Source organism: Symphodus melops (genome assembly GCF_947650265.1).
Source record: "Symphodus melops genome assembly, chromosome: 22".
NCBI classification, from domain to species: domain Eukaryota; kingdom Metazoa; phylum Chordata; class Actinopteri; order Labriformes; family Labridae; genus Symphodus; species Symphodus melops.
The window spans coordinates 1,143,744-1,167,096 of record NC_136712.1 but is presented as its reverse complement, the minus strand read 5'-3'; the positions used below and the strand labels follow the sequence as shown (position 1 = coordinate 1,167,096).

General features: G+C 45.3%; 3 protein-coding genes across 3 annotated transcripts in view; 1 reads left to right on the top strand and 2 right to left on the bottom strand.

Annotated features, from left to right (window-relative positions):
* sco2 (synthesis of cytochrome C oxidase 2) overlaps positions 1 to 23,353 on the top strand; it is a 181,606-nt gene that overhangs the window by 23,039 nt on the left and 135,214 nt on the right. The gene's annotated exons all lie outside the window — the stretch shown is intronic.
* Positions 1,920 to 5,416, bottom strand: wnt16 (wingless-type MMTV integration site family, member 16). Its single transcript, XM_079335766.1, has 4 exons — positions 4,919 to 5,416; positions 3,639 to 3,865; positions 3,177 to 3,469; positions 1,920 to 2,509 (listed from the first exon to the last, which is right to left on the bottom strand). Exons 1-4 carry the CDS (start codon positions 5,008 to 5,010, stop codon positions 2,051 to 2,053), a joined length of 1,071 nt encoding a protein of 356 aa, XP_079191892.1. The 5' UTR covers positions 5,011 to 5,416; the 3' UTR covers positions 1,920 to 2,050.
* On the bottom strand, positions 5,722 to 23,060 carry cped1 (cadherin-like and PC-esterase domain containing 1). The gene is given in 22 exon segments (XM_079334760.1): positions 5,722 to 8,430; positions 8,572 to 8,718; positions 8,825 to 8,912; positions 9,012 to 9,113; positions 9,187 to 9,407; positions 9,561 to 9,704; positions 9,706 to 9,726; positions 9,728 to 9,794; positions 9,796 to 9,929; positions 12,100 to 12,268; positions 12,367 to 12,553; positions 12,726 to 12,787; positions 12,872 to 12,996; positions 13,458 to 13,622; positions 14,209 to 14,281; positions 14,383 to 14,513; positions 14,703 to 14,850; positions 14,924 to 15,002; positions 15,160 to 15,244; positions 15,335 to 15,429; positions 17,805 to 17,979; positions 21,760 to 23,060. Coding segments are annotated over 22 exon segments (2,889 nt in total). The 5' UTR covers positions 22,015 to 23,060; the 3' UTR covers positions 5,722 to 8,214.

Here is a 23,353-nt window from a genome sequence, read left to right as displayed (position 1 = left end):
GTCACATATTTATATTTATATTTATATTTATATTTATATTTATATTTATATTCACACACTGACGGAGGCTGCTGAGTGAAGAGTCTTATTAACACACACACGTAGAGTAGCAGCGGGAGCAACTTGGGGTTAAGTGCCTTGCTTAAAGACACATCTGACATGAGGGATCGAACCCCCGACTGTCTGGTTCAGACTCTACCACTAAGCCACAGCCTCCACGATATCCTGATTACAATCACAGGAGAAGTTTTTTTATAAATCTATATGACACTCTAAATTTGTTCATTTTTTTTGTACATTTAAAACAAACCAACAAAAGACTCGAAAAGTTCATGACTGCCATTTATATCATTATTTTAACAGCTGATTGGAAATATTTTTTCATTATTAAATACTGTCGTGTTTTGATTCTGATGTTTTTGACTCATCAAATAAAATTAAGAAGAATAATTTTTTTTGTTTTTTTGTCATTGAAACTTGTTTGTCCCTCATCATCGTCATCATCATCATCGTCCGCTCTGCGAGTTTGTAAAAAGTCTGAATCAGAAATCTAATTATCTTTATAATCAGAGTTAAATCTGTTGTTACCTTTTCTTCAGGAGTTTTTTGGTCTTTCTGTAGTTTTCAGACGGTGTCCTGCAGTTCTTCCTTCGGTCCACAGGGGGGCAGCAGAGGTCACGGTGGGAGGGTTAGTCCAGTGAAAAACATTTAAATACATGAAGAGGGGTTAATTTTTAATATTCAAATGTGTGTGTGATGAGATCAGAACATTAAGAACAGAAGATACGAACTGAATAATTCAGAGAAAAAACATATTTACATAAAAATAAATGTTTATTGGAAAAAATAAAATACAAAAAAAGTTTTTTTTTTTCTTAAATTCATTCATCAGAAGCACAAATTTGTTTTTATAAATTTCGTGATTGAGTTTGTCAAAATAAAGTTAAGAGAGTTCGTAAAAGCAACAAACAAACAAACAAACAAGTCCAGGAAGACGCCGTTTGATGAATCTGGTTAAATGTAATAAATACAGTTTTGAATTTGAAGAGATGAAAAAAATCTGTGTGATAAATGCTGACTCATGTTTCTCGTCCGTTTCTCGTCTCGGCGTTACGATAAAATCAAACGTTTCATATCATCGCAGGACTTTCAGTCTCGTCTGCGTCTAATGTTGTTGTTCAACGACGTGAAGATTGTCAACAACCAATAGGAGAATTCTCACAGGCACCAAACTCGTAAACATGGCGTGTGGGTGATGGACGGGCAGGTATTGAGTTGTGTTGAGAGCTCAAAATCGTCTTTTGACGAGAGCAGAGAGAGAAACGAGGCGAACGGGAGATCGTGTCCTCCGGGTTAAAAAAAAAAAAACGCACGTCAAAGAGGCGTTCTTGCTTTCGCCGCAACTCCACCAGTTTCTTCTCCTTCAGTTCAGCTCAGTATATTGAATGAGGGGAAAGTGCATATTAATGAAACGCATGATAACAAATGGGTAAAAATGCTACAATTAGCCAAAATGCTAGTTTTCATCTGTAGTCCCCTGGCCCCGATGTTAAAGAGGCTTTTAAAAAAAAAAAAAAAAAAAATTAGGCTTCTGCTCAAAAGTCGTAGTTATAGATTTCCACCAGGTGCATGCTGGGAAATAATCTGAAAGGTATCTTGTTTATAGTCCTGCTGTCTGTGTAAAATCTGAGCCTGAAAACTCTGCGAGCTGCTCGACATCTTTTTGAAGGTTTCCTGTTCACGTTTAGGACTAACTGATGATGTCACTGCAGTCGACCAATCACAGGCTGCAGCTTCATCGCTCATTAACGCTCCGAAGTGGACTCCTCTCCCTATCATGTCCTTTACCTGTCGGGTTAGAAAAGCACCTGTCATTCTGATCTGCAGGTGATTCTTTGCTCACTCAGAGATGTGTGTGTGTTTCCAGGTTTCGTGAACTGTACGTGTACAGGTGTGTCACAGGTGTGTCACAGGTGTGCTGTACTTATCGACAGGTGTGTTTTCTTTGCGTCCACGAGCGTCGTTGTTTTCAGGTGCGTCTTTAAATCCGTTATTTGCAGGTGTGCATGTCGTTCATGCTCTCGCAGCGCTTGCAGCGGACGTAGCAGCACCACACAAACTTGCACTCGCAGCGTTGGACGTGTCTCACCACGTGCGTGTTGTATCCGCGGCCGCAGCACAGCAGGTTGCAGCTGTCCGAGCCGGTGGACGTGCGGTTGCAGCGGCGCCCCTTGGTGCCGGCCACGCCGCGACGCCGGTCCTCGAGGCAGTAGTTCGGCGACTTGTTGAAGAAGATGAGCTGCTGTTTGCCCACAGGGGGGCGCTGCTGATCTTTCCTTCTCGTCTTCCTCCTGGAGCGGTCCGACACCTGGACGCTGCTCTCGTAGCGCTCCTTCAGGTACATGCCCACGCGCTCGAACGGCGCCATCGTCTTCCAGCACGTTTTCACGGCGCAGGAGCCCGAGACGCCGTGACAGCGACAGTCTGTGGACATCGTCTGCTCGATCGCCTGGAGGAGGAGGAGACGATGAAGACTTTATTTTTTATTTTAGCAAAGTTTCATTGTGGCCCGTCGACCACGGGGAGTCTCAGCTGGTCACCTCGCGGCCTCTCGTGGTAAACATCGAACGCACACGGAGTCAGACAGCTGGAGACACACTCTGAGTAAACGCCGTTTGGTTTTAGGGGGAACGCAGCGATGACAACGTACACACACACATTCAGGATTAATGACATCGTGGGGCCGCGTGCGTGGTCTGCAGATGGAGCGGGGACCTCCCTCTGTGTGTGTGTGTGTGTGTGTGTGTGTGTGTGTGTGTGTGTGTGTGTGTGTGTGTGTGTGTGTGTGTGTGTGTGTGTGTGTAAGCTAACTGTTTCCCCTCTCTCCACTTTAAGAACCTTCACATCTAATTAATACAAAATAAAAGTTCTAATTTGTCTATAATAATATGACTTGCAAACTAAACAAGGCGTCAACATGGAGACTTTACATGACTGTATTGATTCCATTTGATTGACCAATCAGATTATCGTTTGAATTTGATTTTACTTTTTTAAAATCTTGGCTTTGAAGACTTTTAAGATCTTTGTTAATTTTATTTTGAAAAGTTCCCCTCATTCGGATTTGGTTATTTGTAACAAAATAAAATACCCTTGTGTCTCTGAGCTGTCCTCACCTGTCGGCCCACCTCGCTGTTGTGTTGGTTCATCGTGCTCGGCGTGTACCCTCCTCGAGTCATCGACGTGTTTTTGGCGGCGTTGTCGATGAACCTGCGGCTGAACCAGGTCCCGTACTGGATGTGGTCTGAGCAGCCGCCCCAGTGCCAACCGTCAGTCGACAAGCCGCCGCCGCTCTGAAGCTGAGCGTCGCAGCCACACTCCGTCATGTTCCCCTGACTGCAGGAACGTGTGACGGCGTGGACCAGCCCCGCCGCCATCACCCCGTAGATAAACGCGGTCTCTTTGGTCCCTGCAGGAAGAGACGGGTGGAGTCAGAGTCACATGATGTGACATGCATCACCTTTAGGGTGTTTATTAGCGTGTTTAGCTCAGTCTCAGGTTAGCTTCAGCATTATGACCTCTAGTGACCTTTAAAGCATGAATCATACACATGACAGGAAGCAGGTCGTAGTCCTCACCACTGGTCAGCTCGTGTCCAAACACGGGCGGCTTCTCGCTGGTGGAGCAGTTCCACCTCTCGTGCCTGAACTGCGTCTGGCACTCGGACACGGCGAGGCGGGCGCCGTCCTGGATGCTGGGCAGCAGGAACGGTTTCTTCCGGCACAGTTCTCTCTGTTTGTGGCTCAGAGGGAGGTTAGCACAGCCCAGCCTCTCCGGGACCCCCGTCGAGGTCACACCCAGCCACCTGAGATGGACGCCAGGTAGAAAATAAAAAAATCAAACAAACCTCATTAAAAATATTCAAAAACTGTGAAGAGATTTTCCTCTCAGAGTTTATTATTCAAAAACACAGTGAGGCTGCGAGAATGCTGAGTCACGACTCTGATATGAACAAACCATAAAACCTTCATCTTAAATCTTCTCACCGTTCAGCCAGAAGGAGATTTTAAAAGGTAAAACTGAATATTTCATTTTTAAAGAGACATTTTGTTGGAAAAAGACAAAACAAAAAAAAATGGATTTGAAAGCCGCAGAGGAGCCTTTAATCATTGTTATCTAATTGATTTATTGATTTCTTTGTGAAATGAAGATAACATCTCGCAGCACAAAGAACAAATGTTTACTGTTATAAAATCATGATTTTTAGATTCGTTTCACATCGCTGGTGCCGATCAGATTTTTTGTACTTTGACAACTAAAAATAATAATAAAAAATAAGGCCCCAACATGTGCAGCGAATTATTCACGGGGCTTCAATAACTTAAGATGATAAACTGACCTACAGCAGGAGTCGTGTTTGTGGGAGGAGGTTCCTCACAGAAGAGTCAAATATATAAAGAATTTAAAAAGGAATCAGAATCCTCACTCAGGACCAACACAATAAATAATTTCAAAATAAAGCGTACTTTATCGAAATGTTATTAAATGGTTGTGCTTTATTTAAGGTCTTTTTTTTTAGGGATTGTTCTGTTGATGAGAAACAAACATCATTGAACAGAAACCTTTTTTTCACACACTCATTTTATACTTTCACACTTTTTTTTTTTTTTTTTGCCTATTTGGATCTTGGGAGGTTGTTGCGTAAAAGACTGGCTCCTAAAAACACGCAGCTCACCGACAACAAACTGACCTCAGTGTTTATTAATTAACAACATTTTAACTGTTATTTTGTGTGTCAGAGGAAAATGGCCAATCATCATCAGGACAGTCTTTTTAATGAGCTCGCGCTGCAGTAGAGAACAAGAAGGTGCGCACTGAGTTTTGGGGTTTTGGTGGAGACGGACTGTAAGGTACTCACATCCAGCTGGACCTGCAACACAGCGGACACACAGACACCAGCAGCAGGCTCAAGGTGCACATGTGTCGGACTCCACAGCTCCGAGTCTCCATGTCCTCTTCATGTGGCTCCGGGCTGCGCTCCGAGTCTGTCCATCAGCAGCGTCTGTCTCATACTCACCCGGGACCAGGAGCCGCTTACTGACCCGGGTCTGGATGATCCGAGCCGCCCTGACTGATGAAGATGAAGATGATGATGAGGAAGATAAAGATCCTCTATAAATCAGTTCTCGGTCCTCTTCTGACCCGGGACTGCAGGATCGCAAGCTGGACTCACTGGACCCGGAGGAGCCTCATTTGATGATCAACGTAATCAGCTGATGACGTCACAGCTGCAAGGTGATTGGGCGGACTGAAGCAGCAGATAGTTTTACATGTTCATGAGTCAAACTTTTTACCCGTCATGAGGAACAGATTTTTTTTTTTTTTTTTTTTTTTAAATGGAGTTTGGTGTAAAGTAAGTTTGTCAGACATTTTCAATACTCAGATAAAAAAATACATTATTTTTTATCTTAGTGATCAATTATATCAGTGTCTGCTGAAGCTTAAAAAAATAAAAGGACATCATGTGACAGGTGTGAAGGAGAGAAATCAATCCACCAAAAATTGCAGTCAACATTCAAGTGCAGAAAATACAACTTAGAACCTCAAATTACCCAACAGTGAGTGGTGGAGGTTTTGGAGTTACATTTTTGTTGCCATGGTATCAAACAGATATCAACACTGCTTTTTTTTTTTTTTGGTATTCTGGTATGTAGGGACAACCAGTGATAACGATGTGCACACTTTGCTGTAACAACAAATCCATGCTGGCAGCACCTGGAAAGAAGATAAAAAAAACAAGAGGCACAGCTCGATGACGTTGTATAAAATAACTTGTATGGTGGAGATTTATTAAACAACAAAAAAAGAAGCACAGTTATTGTAATAAACGCTGAAATTGTGAATGTTTAAAGTGAAAACAGATTTTAAAAATGAGATAAAGCAGATAAACATTCATTTCCTAACCAACAGACATAACGTGAACTAGAAATCAGATTTAATGTCTTCAAAGTTGGATAATTAATTGATCACGTGGAGGAAAAACATAACATCATTTATATAAATATTCATAAATTCTATTTTCCAGCATGTAAACATGTTCAGAGATAAGGCACATCTGTAGAAAAATATAGAACATACAAACGAAGGAACAAATAAGACATCTTCTTCCTCATGATAATCACAGTTATCATGGAGTCTTTGGTTTACATCATCTGATATACACAATAGTACTACTGAGGTTTATAAATATACATATCTGTATTATATGCAAAGAGACATACAGGTCGAGAGAGAGAGAGAGATAGAGAGAACAGCTTCAGTCCGACATTAAAGTTTAAAATCCTCATCTGTACAAAACACTCATAAAACTGCTTTCATACTTAAATTTGTTGTATTAAGCTAACAGCTAATGTACAACAGAAGCTAACTTGTGCACTACTTAGTACACATTAGAGATAAATTCCGTATCCGCAAAATCAAGCTAGTTAGTAGCCTATGAGATGCTAATCAGTTAGTACAAATTAGACACTATCAACACAATAGTAACTAGTTATAGTTAGCTAGTTAGCAAACATTACAATCTTAGCTTCTATGCATGATAGCATATATGCATGATTAGCTTAATTACAAACCAGCTGTAAATTGTTAAGCTCTTAAAAGACTTGCTAGAACCCTCGCTAAAGAAGATGATGTGCGCTAAAACCTGATTCTGTAAAAGTAGTACACAGTTAAAAAAATGTGTTGCACTTAGATTAGCTAGTGCACTATGAAGACTAGTAAGAAAAGAGATGAGTGGTCAATATTTACTGGATGCAGCTATTCTTACATTAAGAACAAGTTAGCACAAAATAGAAAGCAGGCTCTGTTTACTAAACAAGCTAATATACTTCATAGTTAGTACATGTAAGAAAGCAGCAGGTGTGTTTTTTTAATTAGCTAGTGCCCTGTGGAGTTTACTTTGAAAGGACGTCTTTGTACACATTACAATGTTGTAATTGTGAAATTAAAATAAGGACTCATAAAGAAGTTATATTGTAACCTAGCAGGAGGCACGAAAGACTAGCTAGTACACACTATGAACTAGTTAGCACACACCATAAACTAGTTAGCACACACCATAAACTAGTTAGCACACACCATAAACTAGCTAGTACACACTAAATACTAGTTAGCACACACCATAAACTAGCTAGTACACACTAAATACTAGTTAGCACACACCATAAACTAGCTAGTACACACTATATACTTGTTAGTGCACACTAGTTTAGTACATGCTATATACTAGTTAGTACATGTACTACATTAGTACACACTATTTACTAGTTAGTACACACTATAAACTATTTAGTACACTATAAACTAGCTAGTACACAGTATGTACTAGTTAGCACACACTTGTAACAAGCTAGTACATATTATAAACTTGCTAGTGCACACTAAAATAGTTTGCACACAATTTAGACTAATATATAAACTATTAAGTTAACATTTTAGACTGGTTATTATGCGTTATAATGTAGTTAGCCTGTTATATAGACTAGAAACAACTCACTACACACAGCTTAGCACATAACATAAACTAGCAAGTTCACATTATAACGTGGCTGGGAGATACAATTAACTTTCTAGCTTACATAATAAACTACTTAATACACAGAACGATGCATTATGAAATAATACACATTATAAACTTGTTAGTTCACATTATCTCATGGACCTAGTACATATTACAGATGAGCTGATGGAAATAAGCTGGGTTTCCTTTTAAAGCTAACTTTTATTACTAGGTTCACTTGCAGTTAACAGGCCGGTTATTATTAGAGCTAAAGGACAGTAAAGTCGGTGGATTTAGATCGCATTAGTGTGCAGTGAGCAGCTGATGGTTCATTGATAAAAAAAATAAATAAAAAAAAAGTGAGGAGTTTCTGAGTTCATGAAACAAGTTTTAGTTCAGTTCATTTTGTTTGTGTTCACTTAGAAAATGAATCTGAAGCACAGGACGCTGTTTTCGCTCTCTTAGTGATTTGAATGATTCGGCTCTGACGGTGAATGTTTTAGCTTGGACCTTAAAAAAAATAACCACAAGTCATATTTCCATGATCTCTTGGACAGTCCTTTTCTATTTTTTCTCGTGTTTTTCCACTCTGCTGCAGAGGAGACAGCCCACACACACGTGCACACACACACCAACACACACACACACACACACGTTCAGTTTCTGGTTTTTGGACACAGGCGGCTCAGCAGGATCTCAGAGTAAACCTGGTTCACTGGTCCTCTCACGTGATAGGACGAGGCTTTAGGCCACGCCTCCTGGACTGTCTCCAGCACCGCTGAATGGCTGCTGGGTGCGGTTCTGGTGGATCTGCTTCTGTTTGTTGAGGTCGTTGTATTTTCTGAGCGGCTGGAGGACTCGATCTTCTCAACCTGTAAGAGCAGAAGAAGAAGAAGAGTCGGCTCAAGATTTGTTAACGGATAAAAAGTTTTTAAACCCAAAATAAATATTCACCTTTGTCATTGTTCAAATCTGAAGATTTTAACAACAATATAAATATAAAGCTGTGTTACCTCGTGAAAGTGGCAGGCACAGCGTCCTTGCAGAAACTCTTTGTAGCGGCCCATCGTGATGCTGAATGTGTCGATCGCCTCATACCCATGATGCTTTGCTGTGGCGATGATGTCACTGTTCTCTCTGTAGAGCTGCTGAATTTCTCTCTGAAGGATCAGATACCAAAATAACAACAATCAGAGGTCCGGGTGAAATGATGGCGTGATGCAGAGACGGTGAAGAAGAATAAAACTCATCCGTCCAGAAACATACCAGACTGAGAGATCGGATCCCGTCGACAGGAAGATGAAAACCCATCCCCAAAGATTTCACCACGACCAGGATGTCACGCAGAGACTCTCTGTGGAGGAGATAACGCTGTCAATGCGTTGTCACGGTAACCGCATTACAGTTACAGTTTAGCTGTCTTTATTGGTATGTTATTGTTGTTTCTGCTCACCTGTTCAGCACCTCCCTGACTGTCCTCAGGTGATCCGTGTTGAGCCACTGGACTCCGCCCACCACCAGAACGGTCATGTTGGAGTTCGCCAGAGGTCGTGACCTTCAGAGAAGAGAGCCGTCAGCACCTGAACATCCCATTCACCTTGGTGTCATAAGCACACCTGTGCGCTCACCTGTGGATGAGCTGCAGAAGAGCCTGTCTGAAGGTCGGCCTGTGACTCTTCTCCAACCAGAACTGAGGGTAGTACGAGTAGCTGACCTGGCTCCGCCCATCGTTCAGGTTCCTGTACAGCAGCAGGTCGTGAGCCTTCCCCCAGTCCTCCAGACTCGAGTTCACCCGCTCCATCAGGAAGTACATCATCCCCCTATTGGTTGAGTCACCAATAAACATCACCTGAGGAGAGAGAGACAGGTGATACACGCCCGCCATCGGGAAACGCGTCCACGCTTTGGTCCAGCGACACTCTTACCTGTCCCAGGTTTTTATTTTCAGACTAGTGTCGGGTTCATTCAACAATGACAGGTGGATTTGATCACCTGGTCTCACCTTCCTGTCCGTCATGCAGTCCTGCAGCAGGGGGCGCTGAACCAATGGGTGATAACAGCCGTCTGGTTGCCAGGCAACCTCCCTCCAGTCACATGTCCTGTTGTCAGAACAGCTGAGACACGGAACCACCCACCGACCTGATGCAGGTGAGACAGACAGGTGAGACAGGTGAGACAGGTGAGATGGATGGGATTATATTCAGACTCTTCTGTTCTTAGGTTTTTAAAGGTCACCCGTTGACAGGTGAGAAACAGGAAGTGATGTCAGACCTGGTTGGTGACCTGAGCTGCAGGTTAGAGGTGGACTTGTAGACTTGACGAACGGCTGCAGACCACATGGGCGACTCGGCTCGACCCGCAGACCGCAGTCCTGAAACACAGAACGGACTTCCTGAACGATCACGGACAGATTTCCCATAATGCATCAGGATCATAGAGTGGATGGGCTGTTTCCAGGAAGTCTGGGCCCCATGAACAGATCTCCCATTAGGCTCCTCCCCCAAGGACTCAGCAAACCTTGAGACATTCCAATGACCACACCTCCATTACACACCTGAGCTGCTAAAAGATTTAAATTAAAGTCGATCGAGTCTCTTCTTTAACCATCAACGCTTTTTACACGTGATTCTCTCAGACATCTTCTTCTTCACTTTCCGTCCTCCTCCTCTGAAGTCCTTCTCTTCTTCTACTCTTCCTTTAAATCAAAGCCGTCTCCTTCTTCTCTTTTGTGCGAGCGTCGTTCCGTCGTCCTCCTTTGGTCAGAGGTCAGAGGTCAAACAAACCGACCGGATCGGCTCGGGGGCCCCGTGGGAGCAGCGACGTCTGGCCCCGACATCAGAGCGGCCGCCTTGCATACACACTCACACACACACACGTCCCCGCAAACACACACACACACACACACACACACACACACACTCTTCTTCTTCTTCTGCTGCTGCAGGTTTCGTCGCGGCGGCGTCACATTCTGCACGCCGGCGTTGCAGCTCGCAACAAAGTGAGACAAGAAAACTTAACAGGGATTTTCTTGTTCGTACCTGAGCTCAGTGTCAACTCTGCAACACACACACACACACACACACACACACACACACACACACGCCACATACACACACACACACACACACACACACACACACACGCTGCATACACACACACACGCCACATACACACACACACACATAGAATAACAACAAACACGCCGCTTCCTTTCATCCCTCATCCTCATCCAGAGAGAGAGAGAGGTGCTTTAAAATGCGTAAGTGTGTGTTTGTGTGTTTATGTGTCATTATGAGGACATGTTTGTTTTTTTCCTTTCGTGTCATTTGGTTTCATGTTTTGTTGTCTGTTTGTTTTGGTTTTCATTCTTTTGGCTTTTACTTTGAAATTTGTAAATTTGCAAAAAAAAAAAAAGAAGAAAAACGGGACTCTGGACGTTAAACAAAAATAAAAACAACACGTTTTTATTTCATTACGTCTCCCTCTATAGTTTTTTGTATCTTATTTTTCTTCTCTCTCGTGTTTATAACGCTCTCTTATTTTTACTCTTTTTCTGAAGCTGACCCTGGGAGACTTTTTTTTTTTTCCAGTGCAGACTCTCGGTCTGCAGATTTATCCACAGCAGAACACAAAATCCTCTCTGATATCATCTCTATTTATTCTGTAGAAAACGTCTGCAGTGACTGCGTGTTACTCACTGCTACACAAATACAAAACCTCATTAAATGACACATTCATGGACTGATTAAAAATATTCAGCGATGTGCTTTTAATGCACACACAGACAGAAAGGTGCAGCTCTGCGTCCTCGGAAGTTACTTGAGGTGAACCTGCAGAGACCTGGATCATCATCAGGGTTTAAGGAGGATCTGAGGAGGGTCAGGACCGAAGGACAGTCTGATCCTCAAACGCAGACACGGAGACGTTTGATCAGGACGCTCAGAGCTGCGGCGGAGACTGAAAGTAATAAAGATAAATGTTTGAAGCGCGGGAGAAGAAGCCGAACTAAAACCATAATCCCGTCAGGTTATTAAAAAACAGCACGAGCGCTCACACACACACACACACACACACACACACACAGCTGATAAAGGCCTCCTGACCTGGAGTGGACTCACTTCACCGTTCATTTCGATCCTTGATGTGTCATCATGCTGTTCAGAGCACCTGTGTGTGTTTTCACCTGTCCGCTGTCTTTCATCTTCACATGAACAGACTTCAAAGAGAGGACCCCACCCTGAGCATCAAAGAGCCCTGTGTTCACCCGGGACCCCACACCAGGGGGCCCCCACGGCATGACTGAACCCGAGCGAGGGTTCCGCAGGTGTGTCAGAGCGCAGGTGAGGAGGGCGACGCCAGACAGAGAGAGCATTCAGCACCAACGAAGAAGAACCTGACGCACTCGCACACTCAACTACACACGTGTGATCGTGTGGAGGGCGGGGCTACCTGAGATTCACAGGTGACCTGAACGTCGGTCAAGGTCGTCCTCAAAGACCCTCTATGACTTACAGGTGCCAATCCTAGAACAGGTGACCTACCTGCAGGAAGCTGCAGGTCACATGATCTCCAAACATCGGCAGACTGGGCCGGCTTTCGCGGTACACGTGCACGGTGTAGATCGTCATGACGACGGGCTCCGTCTCAGCATCGTCTGTCACCAGGATGCTGATCCGGCTGTTACCGAGGCCGACCGGGTAGTTCGCCATCCTGAAGAAGAGTGAAAAAAAAATAATACAAAAAAATTAGTGACCTCTGAGCTGTGAGGTCAGAGATCAGAGGTCAGAGGTCAGGGGTGAAGGTCTCACCTGGGTCCTCTGTGCTCATCAAGGTGGACCCGGCACGCCGAGTTGACGGGCTCAGGACGGATTCTAATGGTCACTGTGTCAAAGGTCACCTCGGCACGATACTCCTTCAAGGCGGGATTAAAGGGCGGAGTCAGAGTGAGGGGCGGGTCTGTGTAGATCTGTCTGAGGTGAGGGTCCACACAGGAGCCTGACACACACACACACACACACACACACACACCACACACACACACACACACACACACACACACACACACTCCCCAATGAATCAAAGAGGCCACGCCCCTCTAGTGGACACTGGAGGAACTGCAGGTTTTGTTTATAGTTTGAGAGAATGACAGATGAGTGACGAGTCTCACCCTTAAGCTCTGATGTAGACAGAGCTGACTCCTGATTGGTCGGATTTCCTGCCTCATCAGTTCTGTGTGAAACATGAAAACATAAACAAAACAACAACAACAGCTGGTGACACTGACGTCGACGATTTACAGATTCACAGACCGACCTGAGATTTCTCTGGAGCTCGTAGAAGCGACCGATCCTGATCAGAAGATCTGAGATGCTGCGAGGAGGAGGGGAGGAAGAGGAGGAGGAGGAGGAGGAGGAGGAGGAGGAGGTGCTGGGGTACAGCTACAAAGAGAGAGAGAGAGAGAATAAATCAGATTCAATATAAAACCAAAAATTAAAAACACACGACTCATCACTGCTTCAGTGTAAAGTAAGAATGAAATATAACTTTTGATAATTAAAAAACATTTTTATAAAACGTTTATTTTATTTACCAGGTGAAAAGATGAAGGTGATTTAATCTGCTGCTGAAACTGCAGAAGAAGAAGAAACTCTTCTTCTGTCAAACATACACCCAGTGTCCCTCTGCAGCCACCATACTGACACACACACACACACACACACACACACACACACACACACACACACACACACACACACACACACACACACACACACACACACACACACACACACACACACACACACACACACACACACACACACACACACACACACACACACAGCGTTAACTGAATAGTTGATCATTAATTGGTTCTCACGCTGTTTGGTTTCAGACTCACCTGTCTCCCTTCTGTCTGTGTCTCTGAGGACAGGTGTGTGTGTGAGGACAGGTGTGTGTGTGAGGACAGCAGGAAGTGCAGCGTGTCCTCCAGGATCAGGTCTTTGGTGATCTGTCCGTCAAACGTGTCGTCACTCAGGGCAGAAACATTCAGCTCAACATCCACCTGGAAAAAAACAAATAAGACCGGCAAATCACAGAGCAGCTGAGGACCAATCACAGAGCAGCTGAGGACCAATCACAGAGCAGCTGAGGAGACACTGCCCTCTGCTGGACGTTTACTGTCAGTACAGCGGAGGTCTGTCTCTGTGTGTGATCACAGGTCTGAACAGACTGTGAATTGTTCATAGTGGGTTCATACAAAGTGCACTGATTACATCTTCATCATCATCATCATCATCATCATCATCATCATCATCAAAGAGTCTTCATGAGAGTGGTGCTTTCAAAATAAAAGCCTTCACGCTGTGTGTTTACAGTAATTAAAGTGATGAAGAGGAGTCACTTTGATCACGACGGAGGCTCGGCGTCTGAGTTGACCACCTGCACACAGACGGTTCTCAAACTGACGCGTGTGACCCCGCAGAGGGGACGCGGCGTGGTGATCAAAGTAGAGGACAAAAAAACAAAAAAAAACATGAACCGTTTTAATTAAATATCAGAAGTTTAATGTCGAACGTTACACACCGGTAATCTGAGGATTATCTGAGATCTCTTTGAGGCTCCTGAACGCATCATGCATAAACTCTTACCTGGACCACGACAGGTGTGACCGAGCCGCTGAACTGCAGAGTGAAGGTCATCAGCTGGTAACACAACACACACCTGAAACACACACTGTGCAGTCAGTAACAATAAATCTTTAACTCATCAAATCCTTTAAAACACAACCTGAGACATTTGAACAAACCGGACATTTCTTTTACCTGTTGGGTTTTTCTGACTTCTGATTGGTCGACAGGGCCGCCTGCAGCACCTCGCCTATCACCCTCTTTACCTGCCCCAAAGCATCATGGGAAGTGTTTGGTCCTACCTGCTGCAGCAGGAAGTCGCTGAGCTAAGAGAGGAGATGTTAGAGTTTAACCAGCAGGGGGCAGCAGAGGCTCAAACAGAGAATTCATTACTTCAGTAAACAAATAGTTTTACAAATTCTGATTGATTTATCAGATGTTGACACAAATACAAAACAAGAAACAAAAAAATATAAAGACAAAAAATGTTGTTATAAAAAACACATGACATCTACCTTTAAGGCCCGCCCCTTTCGGTCCTGATCAGTCATCACAACGCTGATGTCATGCATGAAGGAAGTAAGCGGGTTCCCTGATGTCACCAGGATGTAAACATTCACCATGGCAACCAGAGCTGGAGGCGGGGCTTCGACAGGTGGGTCACTGACAGAGGAAGAAAAAACATGAAAACTACAGAACACCAGAGTTCACCAGCAGGACACAGACTGAAGCTCACCTGTCCACAACGTCCTGAGGAACCTGCAGCTTCTGATTGGTTGATCCACAGGAGTGAGGCCTCATGGGTAATTCTGACCCTGAGAGGTGAAGCAGAGACAGAATGTCTCTTTACCTTATTTACATACACTCTGATGCGTTTTCATCCGGAGCACACCTGCTCAGGTGACCTCTGATCTGTTTACTATGTGACCCACCTGCTGAGGTGACCTTTGACCTGTTTACCATGTGACCCACCTGTCAGGTGTGTGCGAGTGAGGAAGCGACAGAACCCCGCCCCTGCATCGGAAAACGCCTCCATCAGCTCAGGAAGCAGGTTCACCTGAGGACACAGTCAAGACAGGTGAGTAACCATGGTGACTGCCAACCTCTGCCTCTGATTGGCTGCAACACCTGAACAGGTGAGTCTCACCGTCTGATGGACCTGCAGGCGAGAGAAGGAGATCCTCCTCAGACAGCTCCTCTCTGCAGAGCTGAGACACAGCAACAGGCTCCACCCACCCACACCTGTAACCATGGAGACAGAGACAAGACGTTACACCCGTAACCATGGAGACAGAGACAGGACGCTACACCCGTAACCATGGAGACAGAGACAGGACGTTAGACCCGTAACCATGGAGACAGAAACAAGACGTTACACCCGTAACCATGGAGACGTTGCACCTGTAAAAAAGTAACTTTGTTTAAAGGATTGAATTTTTAATTTTAACGTTTGAGTTCAACGACTGAGGATTAATTTATTTCGAACCCTCGCTCCACTCAAGCTCCTCCCACTTTCTCCAAATGTTGCCGACCGTTTAGACAGGTGCGCGGGAGTTTGCTGGCCGCGGTATCAAACGGGTTTTGATATCGTTTGAAGATTAAACGGTGGTAACAACACGACATCAAACAGAACCTCCCTCTGTGAACAAACTGGGCCGTTTAAAGTTTCTGTTGTTTCAAAACACGCTCACAGAAATCTTTATTTTCTCAGGGACGAGGGGGGAAACTGTAGACTGAGCAAATACAGAACAATAGAGAGAGGGAGAGAGAGAGAGAGAGAGAGAGAGAGAGAGACAGAGAGAGAGAGAGGAAGAGGGGGGGGAAGAGGGGGGGACAGGAAGCGCTGAGTCCAACAGAAACATGTGTTTGTGATTGTGGAGCTCACAGGAAATGTTGGGCTGTGACTCTCTGAGGTTTACAAAATCTGTTTATCCCAATGAGTACTGTATTATCCTGATTCTCACACACACACACACACACACACACACACACACACACACACACACACACACACACACACACACACACACACACACACACACACACACACACACACACACACACACACACACACACGAGGGTAAGAAGGTTTAGAGTTTAGTTTTAAAATGTACTGAGGAGCTGGATTAAATTAAATTAAATGTTTTCTGTAATGATTGGTGAGTCAGTGACGTGTTTTATTCCCGAACAGATTATTGATTATAAACCTGCATTAATGAAAACATATTTATCGTCTCTGTGTTTAACGTGAGCTGATCTGTTTGCGTGTTTGTTTCTGTAAGCGAGCAGCTGCTGTCTGAAGTTTATGGAGGGTCGTAAAACATGTCTGTCTCTTCTTCACCTGCTGGTACAAACATTAGGCCCCGCCCCCTGCTGTGCTGTGCTTTGATCAGGACAGGCAGACGCTGCTGTCAATCATCTCACACACACACCTGTTCTTGTCCTGTCCTCAAAAGTGAAGAAGAATGGCGACGTTTAACGTATATATACGTGTCCTGTGTAAATGCGTCTCAGAGTCCTGACTGTCGACAGTGAGGGAGAAGCTGGAGTCCCTCCGGCTGTGTTGTTGTTGTCAGAGCTGTGTTTACATTAGCTCATTCTGTGTCAGTTTACATGAAGCTACCAGCTAACTAAAGAGCGCTAGAATGAATGTCTGTTAGTCTGCTTTAAAACTTTGTTCTGTTTGTTCTGCAGCTGCTCTGTTAGTCCAACAGGAAGTCTCCACCCAACACACACACACACACACACACACACACACACACACACACACACACGTTAGTGTTGATCTGTTTCTCGCTGCAGTCTGAGTTCATATCCTGAGAAAGTTTCAACAACAAATAATATTTTGAAACTTCGAGCTCTCTGATTTTACGTTTTCTCTAAAAACACATTTCACTACGACCGTTTATACATGAAGGATAAAGAGTGTATTGTTATGGCGCCCCCCTTAGGATAAAGAGTGTATTGTTATGGCGCCCCCCTTAGGATAAAGAGTGCATTGTTATGGCGCCCCCCTTAGGATAAAGAGTGTATTGTTATGGCGCCCCCCTGAGGATAAAGAGTGTATTGTTATGGCGCCCCCCGTAGGATAAAGAGTGTATTGTTATGGCGCCCCCCGTAGGATAAAGAGTGTATTGTTATGGCGCCCCCCGTAGGATAAAGAGTGTATTGTTATGGCGCCCCCCTGAGGATAAAGAGTGTATTGTTATGGCGCCCCCCGTAGGATAAAGAGTGTATTGTTATGGCGCCCCCCGTAGGATGAAGAGTGTATTGTTATGGCGTCCCCCTTAGGATAAAGAGTGTATTGTTATGGCGCCCCCCGTAGGATGAAGAGTGTATTGTTATGGCGTCCCCCTTAGGATAAAGAGTGCATTGTTATGGCGCCCCCCGTAGGATGAAGAGTGTATTGTTATGGCGCCCCCCGTAGGATGAAGAGTGTATTGTTATGGCGTCCCCCGTAGGATAAAGAGTGTATTGTTATGGCGCCCCCCTGAGGATAAAGAGTGCATTGTTATGGCGCCCCCCGTAGGATAAAGAGTGTATTGTTATGGCGCCCCCCGTAGGATGAAGAGTGTATTGTTATGGCGCCCCCCTCAGTTCATTCAGTGAACTCTCACCGGTGTTTTGTCGTAGTGAGCTGCTCGTCTCGGCGTAGCGGGATATCTGGACCTGGTAGTCTAGCTGCTGCAGGACTCGTTGGTACAGCTGGACTTCGGTGTCAGAGCTCGAGTGACGACCCGTCAGAACCACGACCCTACGCCAACGGGGTGGCGACTCGGACTGGGCCTGGACCTGGATAGGGGGGTACACAGGAACACCTTCAGATCACCGCCTCACACAAACAGAACTGAGACACAGCTGGAGGTCTTTAGCCTAGCTTAGCACAAACACTTGAAACAGAGGGAAACTGCTAGCCTGTGCTATGCTAGGCAGGAACAGCTAACATATCAAACACTCTGTTATCAGTTTGTTCCCATGTGAACTCTTCTTCTAGGGTTTTTAAAGGAGTAGACGCTCTGCGAGTGTTTCCATATTAGGTCAGACTTCAAAGATGTTTTATAAAAACAGACGCTCTCCTCCGCACACTTATCTCTGATCCTCTGCAGCTGGACTCTGTCAAACACTCAACACAAACATTTGGTGCGATCAGCCGCCAGGCATCGCTCAGATTCACTCACAATAAAGGAAAAAAACATGGCAGCTAATCTGTCTGTGAAACAACTGAAACATGAAAGATTTTACTGCACTTATCACACCTATTTGGTTTTTTGAAGCAGACTGCAAACATGTTCATGTCTGCTGTAAAAACAGGCTTTTTGAATGGGTGTGTATGTGACTTCCTGTGCTGCTGCAGCCAGCCTCTAGTGGACACTCCAGGAACTGCAGGAGTTTACACTTCAGCATCGGATTCACTTTTCAGCACTGAAATTGCCACTTGAGCATAACATATCAGTGTGTGTGTGTGTGTGTGTGTGTGTGTGTGTGTGTGTGTGTGTGTGTGTGTGTGTGTTTTAAATAGGTGAACTGAACCTTTAAAGCCCTTTTGCTGACAGACGCAGAAACATGAAGCTCAGTTATTTAAAACCACAGAAGAAAAGCTGATGATTTGTGGAGCTCCAGAGAAAAAACACAGAAGAAGAAACTCAGTGATTCTAGATTAAGAGTGTGTGTGTGTGTGTGTGTGTGTGTGTGTGTGTGTGTGTGTGTGTGTGTGTGTGTGTGTGTGTGTGTGTGTGTGTGTTTTTAGTATTCAGTTCGCGTGTGTGTTGTGTAAGAAGCTGGCAGACTTTCTGTCTCCATCGGTTGACTTCTCTTCCTCTCAGAGTTCAACAATAACACACACACATTTATATGTAATATTTTCACAATAAAAGCATTTAAGACTCTGAAACTTAATCTCATCAAAGTACCTGACAGCAACAATCCTTTAAACATGTGTTTATGTTTACTGCCTTCCCTTATAGCTGTTTACATACTGCAGTAAATGTAGGCCACCTCTACCGTCTCTACAGACTGTCTGCACGCCACCTCTACAGACCGTCTGCACGCCACCTCTACAGACTGTCTGCACGCCACCTCTACAGACTGTCTGCACGCCACCTCTACCGTCTCTACAGACTGTCTGCACGCCACCTCTACAGACTGTCTGCACGCCACCTCTACAGACTGTCTGCACGCCACCTCTACAGACTGTCTGCACGCCACCTCTACCGTCTCTACAGACTGTCTGCACGCCACCTCTACCGTCTCTACAGACTGTCTGCACGCCACCTCTACCGTCTCTACAGACTGTCTGCACGCCACCTCTACAGACTGTCTGCACGCCACCTCTACCAGACTCCCCACAGTGCTCGTTGTCTTTCGACACAGATTGTCTGGAGAAAACATGGTGAGAACCTCGGTCCGGAAGTTTCCGTGATTAAACCTCCGGCTCACTGAATCCTCCTCTGTTTATGAAGTCACGTTAGCCGGATGCTAACAGAGGAGCATGTTCAGTCAGGTCATGTGATGAAGATGATGATGACTCGCTCGGTCAGTCTGTGGTATGAGAGCTCGTTAGAGTGTGTGTGTGTGTGTGTGTGTGTGTGTGTGTGTGTGTGTGTGTGTGTGTGTGTGTGTGTGTGTGTGTGTGTGTGTGTGTGTGGACACAGAGTTCAGCTTCACTGCACGCACAACCACACGGATACAACACAAAGAAGGACACACACACACACACACACACACACACACACACACACACACACACACACACACACACACACACACACACACACACACACACACACACAGTGATACACACTCACACACAAACAGGACGTGCACTAACGCACAGACGTCAGGGCCGTCTCCAGGATCTCTGGGGCCCGTCAGCAGATCTCACATTGGGCCCCTCCCCCCGCCGCCTCGACCAACCCTGACACTACTGTAACCACGCCTTCATCACACGCCACCCGTGAAAAGATTTAAACGTGAGGCGAAACAGACGTATCCAATATTTGATTCTTACTGGACTCACATCACACATTTTAATTTCTCGCCTCAGTTCTCGCCAACGCCGTCCGACACGGCGTGAAGACCGTCCAGCGTCAGCAGCTCAGTGAAGTTTAGCGTGAGTGAAACATCAAAGAGTGAAACCAGGAAGTTCCAGGACTGCAGCTGTAAAAACACATTGGACCATGTGACCTCTCTCACCTGTGTGACCCCCTCACAGTCAGCTGATCCCGTCAGGAAGCAGCTCATCTGTGAGCCACTGTGTGCTGAGCTTTACTGCCGTGGCACATTGCAACACCCCGCTCTCTCATTGGTTGATAATTATGACATCAAACCAACAAAGAGTTTATTTAAATAAATGTCAGACTGCTCCTTTAACAGCTGTTTATCACCGCCGCGATACAAACCAGTGAGGATCAGATCAGTTTAACCAACAGGACCTGACAAGATTAACAGCCTGACAGTGTGTGTGTGTGTGTGTGTGTGTGTGTGTGTGTGTGTGTGTGTATCTGTCAGACACTGGATCCTCAGCTGATTAATGGCTCAAATATTTAGCTCAGCAACACCAGGACACTTAAAATACCAAACACACATACTGACAGGAGCTCTGACTCTGATTGGCCGGTCCAGCTGTCAATCATCCCGCAGTAAAAATAAAACCTGGTGCAGGCGGCCATTGATCCCCTCGTAATCTAAAAATACTGCAACAATGAGCCAGAAGGAGGCCTGACCCAGCCGGCACGAGGAGGACGTTTCTGATAAATCAAACATGAGACTTCATGTTCGGGTCGGTCTAAACCAGGGGTGTCCAAAGTGCGGCCCGGGGGCCATTTGTGGCCCTTGAGTGGATTGTTTGTGGCCCTTGACTTCAAATCGAAGAATCAGATGATTTTGGCCCCAGGCCTCATCAGATGGCATATTTCGTTCTTTTTTTTCTTCTTCATGTTTGCGAGGGAGACCTATAAACGCCTGACTATTCTTTCCAAAAAAATTAGAACACAACAGTTTCCCACTGCAATTAATTATTGTGTATTTACATTATTTTTTGAAGAGGTCAAAATACAAAAAGTTCCTTCCAATATTTAAAAAAAAACAAAAAAAACAACCTGTGACCCGTGAGCGATTCTAACGCGACAATTTTAGCCCGCAAGAAAAAAAGTTTGGACACCACTGATCTAAACGGCTCTGACATAAAAAACAAAATGAAGCCGTTTGATTGACGTGCACCCTCCCCCCCCCCCTCCCTCACTGGAGGTGAATTCTCCTGATTATATCCTGCTGCAGAAAACCGACCAGAGGACCTGACGGGACAAACACCAGAAAAAGTTTACGTTCACACACATCGAGCTCACCCTGAAAATATTCAGTTTTATTCAGGAGTTTTGTGCAGGTGTGAATGAGGCTTAAAGATGGATTTATATATTCACACACGTCTGCTTTTATAAAATGTAACTTTCTCAAGCCTTCTTAAATTCTTCAAACTTTGTAATTTGGAAGAAAAAACTACCTGAAGGTTTTTTTTTATCACCATTAAACCAAAGCAGCAGCATTGCAGGTGAAGACACGCCCCCTTTTACACACCTGTAGAGCAGCAGGTCCACTCACCTGAGCGTCTCTCTGCAGAGCCTCCAGAGCAGAGATGAACCTCCGGGTCTCCTCTGTCGGCCTCCTGCTGCGGACGTCTCCTGCGGGCTGCTGCGGTCCGGAGCGGAGCCTGTTCCGGGCCACCATCAGGGTCTGGTAGAAGAGACAAACCGCGACCCCGAGCAGCAGCAGCGGGCCCGAGCACGAGCGGCGGCGGAGCAGCATCCCGGCCTCCCGCAGGAGGCACCGCATGAGGAGGAGGAGGAGGCTCCCTTTACATTACAGAGAGCTTCTCCTTCCTTCACTCCTCATCGATGACATTCACGCATATGTCTTTGAGGAGTGTTAACTCATGTTACTTCTGATCACAAAGCGAACTTCTTCTCTGCAGAACTCATCAGCTGATTCACATGACTCAGAGAACATTTATCTCCTGGTCTAACTTTCATTCATGAGGACTCTTTATCTGTGCACAGTCTGATCCTTCCTCCGGATGCTGTGTGCGCAGCCCTGCAGACACAAACACAAGCAGGAGCCACGACGCGCAGCGAACTTCGCAGCCGAACTTCGCCTCGCTTTAATCACAGAGAAACATCTGAAATCTCGAGTATCAACACTTTTAACCCCCTCTGACGCCTCCAGATGATCCTCCTGGTTCTGTTTGATCCACTGTGCGCAGCGTCCCGATGAAAACTCAACACTCACGAAAAAACGGGACCTCGCCAGAAGAATCCGTGAACGTGGAAAATAAAACCCAACAGAACCGGAAAACTGAAGAAGAACTGCGTCCAAACCGCTGAGTCCAAATCAGCCAGAGAGTGAACCAAGTTTTGGTGGCGTCAGAGGGAAGTCCAGAACAACAGAACCGGCGGTGGAGTCTGGCACTGGGACATCTGGTTCGAGTTAAAACAGCAGCAGAAGAAGAATCCAGGCTGAGGTTACAGTCCGTCCTCCACAGGCTGGACCCGGACCGTGACCTGGACCCGCTCACTCTTCTTCTCTGCTTCCAGAACTCCGAGTCAGAAAGTTAAAAAGAAGAAGTTTGTTTAGTTGACTTTTAAAGCTGCAGTTTGTTCTGTACAGTCTGCTGCTGCTCTGGAGGAGGTCAGCACCTCCTCACCCCCCTCACCCCCCTCCTGCTCAAACACTGAAGGCTGAGTTATTTCTGGAACACACACACTCAGTATAAATACACAGGGTGTGTGTGTGTGTGTGTGTGTTGGCTCACATATTTTAAAGCTCTTGTTGAGTATTTAAAGTCTCACATTTACATTTTTAAATCAAGTGTTTGTCCTTCACGTGACCCCCCAAAAAAGAAACGTTTTAAAAACACACTGAACCGGCTCCGCGACACTCTTTAAGGGTCCCAACCCACCAGTGGAGAACCACAGCTTTACTGGGAAATATCTGGATCAGTCCCAGTAAGAGCGACACGCTTCACAAGTTTTAGTTGAGGTGAAAATATTCCCTTTGTTTTTAGCTGTGAATATTACACCCGCACAACAGGAGCACGTGAAGATGTGTTTGAGTGTGGGGCCCCCTGGTGGCCAAAACAAGCCTCTACAAGCTCAGGTGATTTTAGAAGAATCAG

Excerpts from the sequence above, each read along its gene's own strand:
- wnt16 (XM_079335766.1), bottom strand. The coding sequence starts at position 5,010 with ATGGAGACTCGGAGCTGTGGAGTCCGACACATGTGCACCTTGAGCCTG. Across the intron at positions 3,866-4,918 it reads TGTTGCAGGTCCAGCTGGAT|GTGGCTGGGTGTGACCTCGA; the intron begins GTGAGTACCTTA and ends CGTCCATCTCAG. Across the intron at positions 3,470-3,638 it reads TGGACACGAGCTGACCAGTG|GGACCAAAGAGACCGCGTTT; the intron begins GTGAGGACTACG and ends CTCTTCCTGCAG.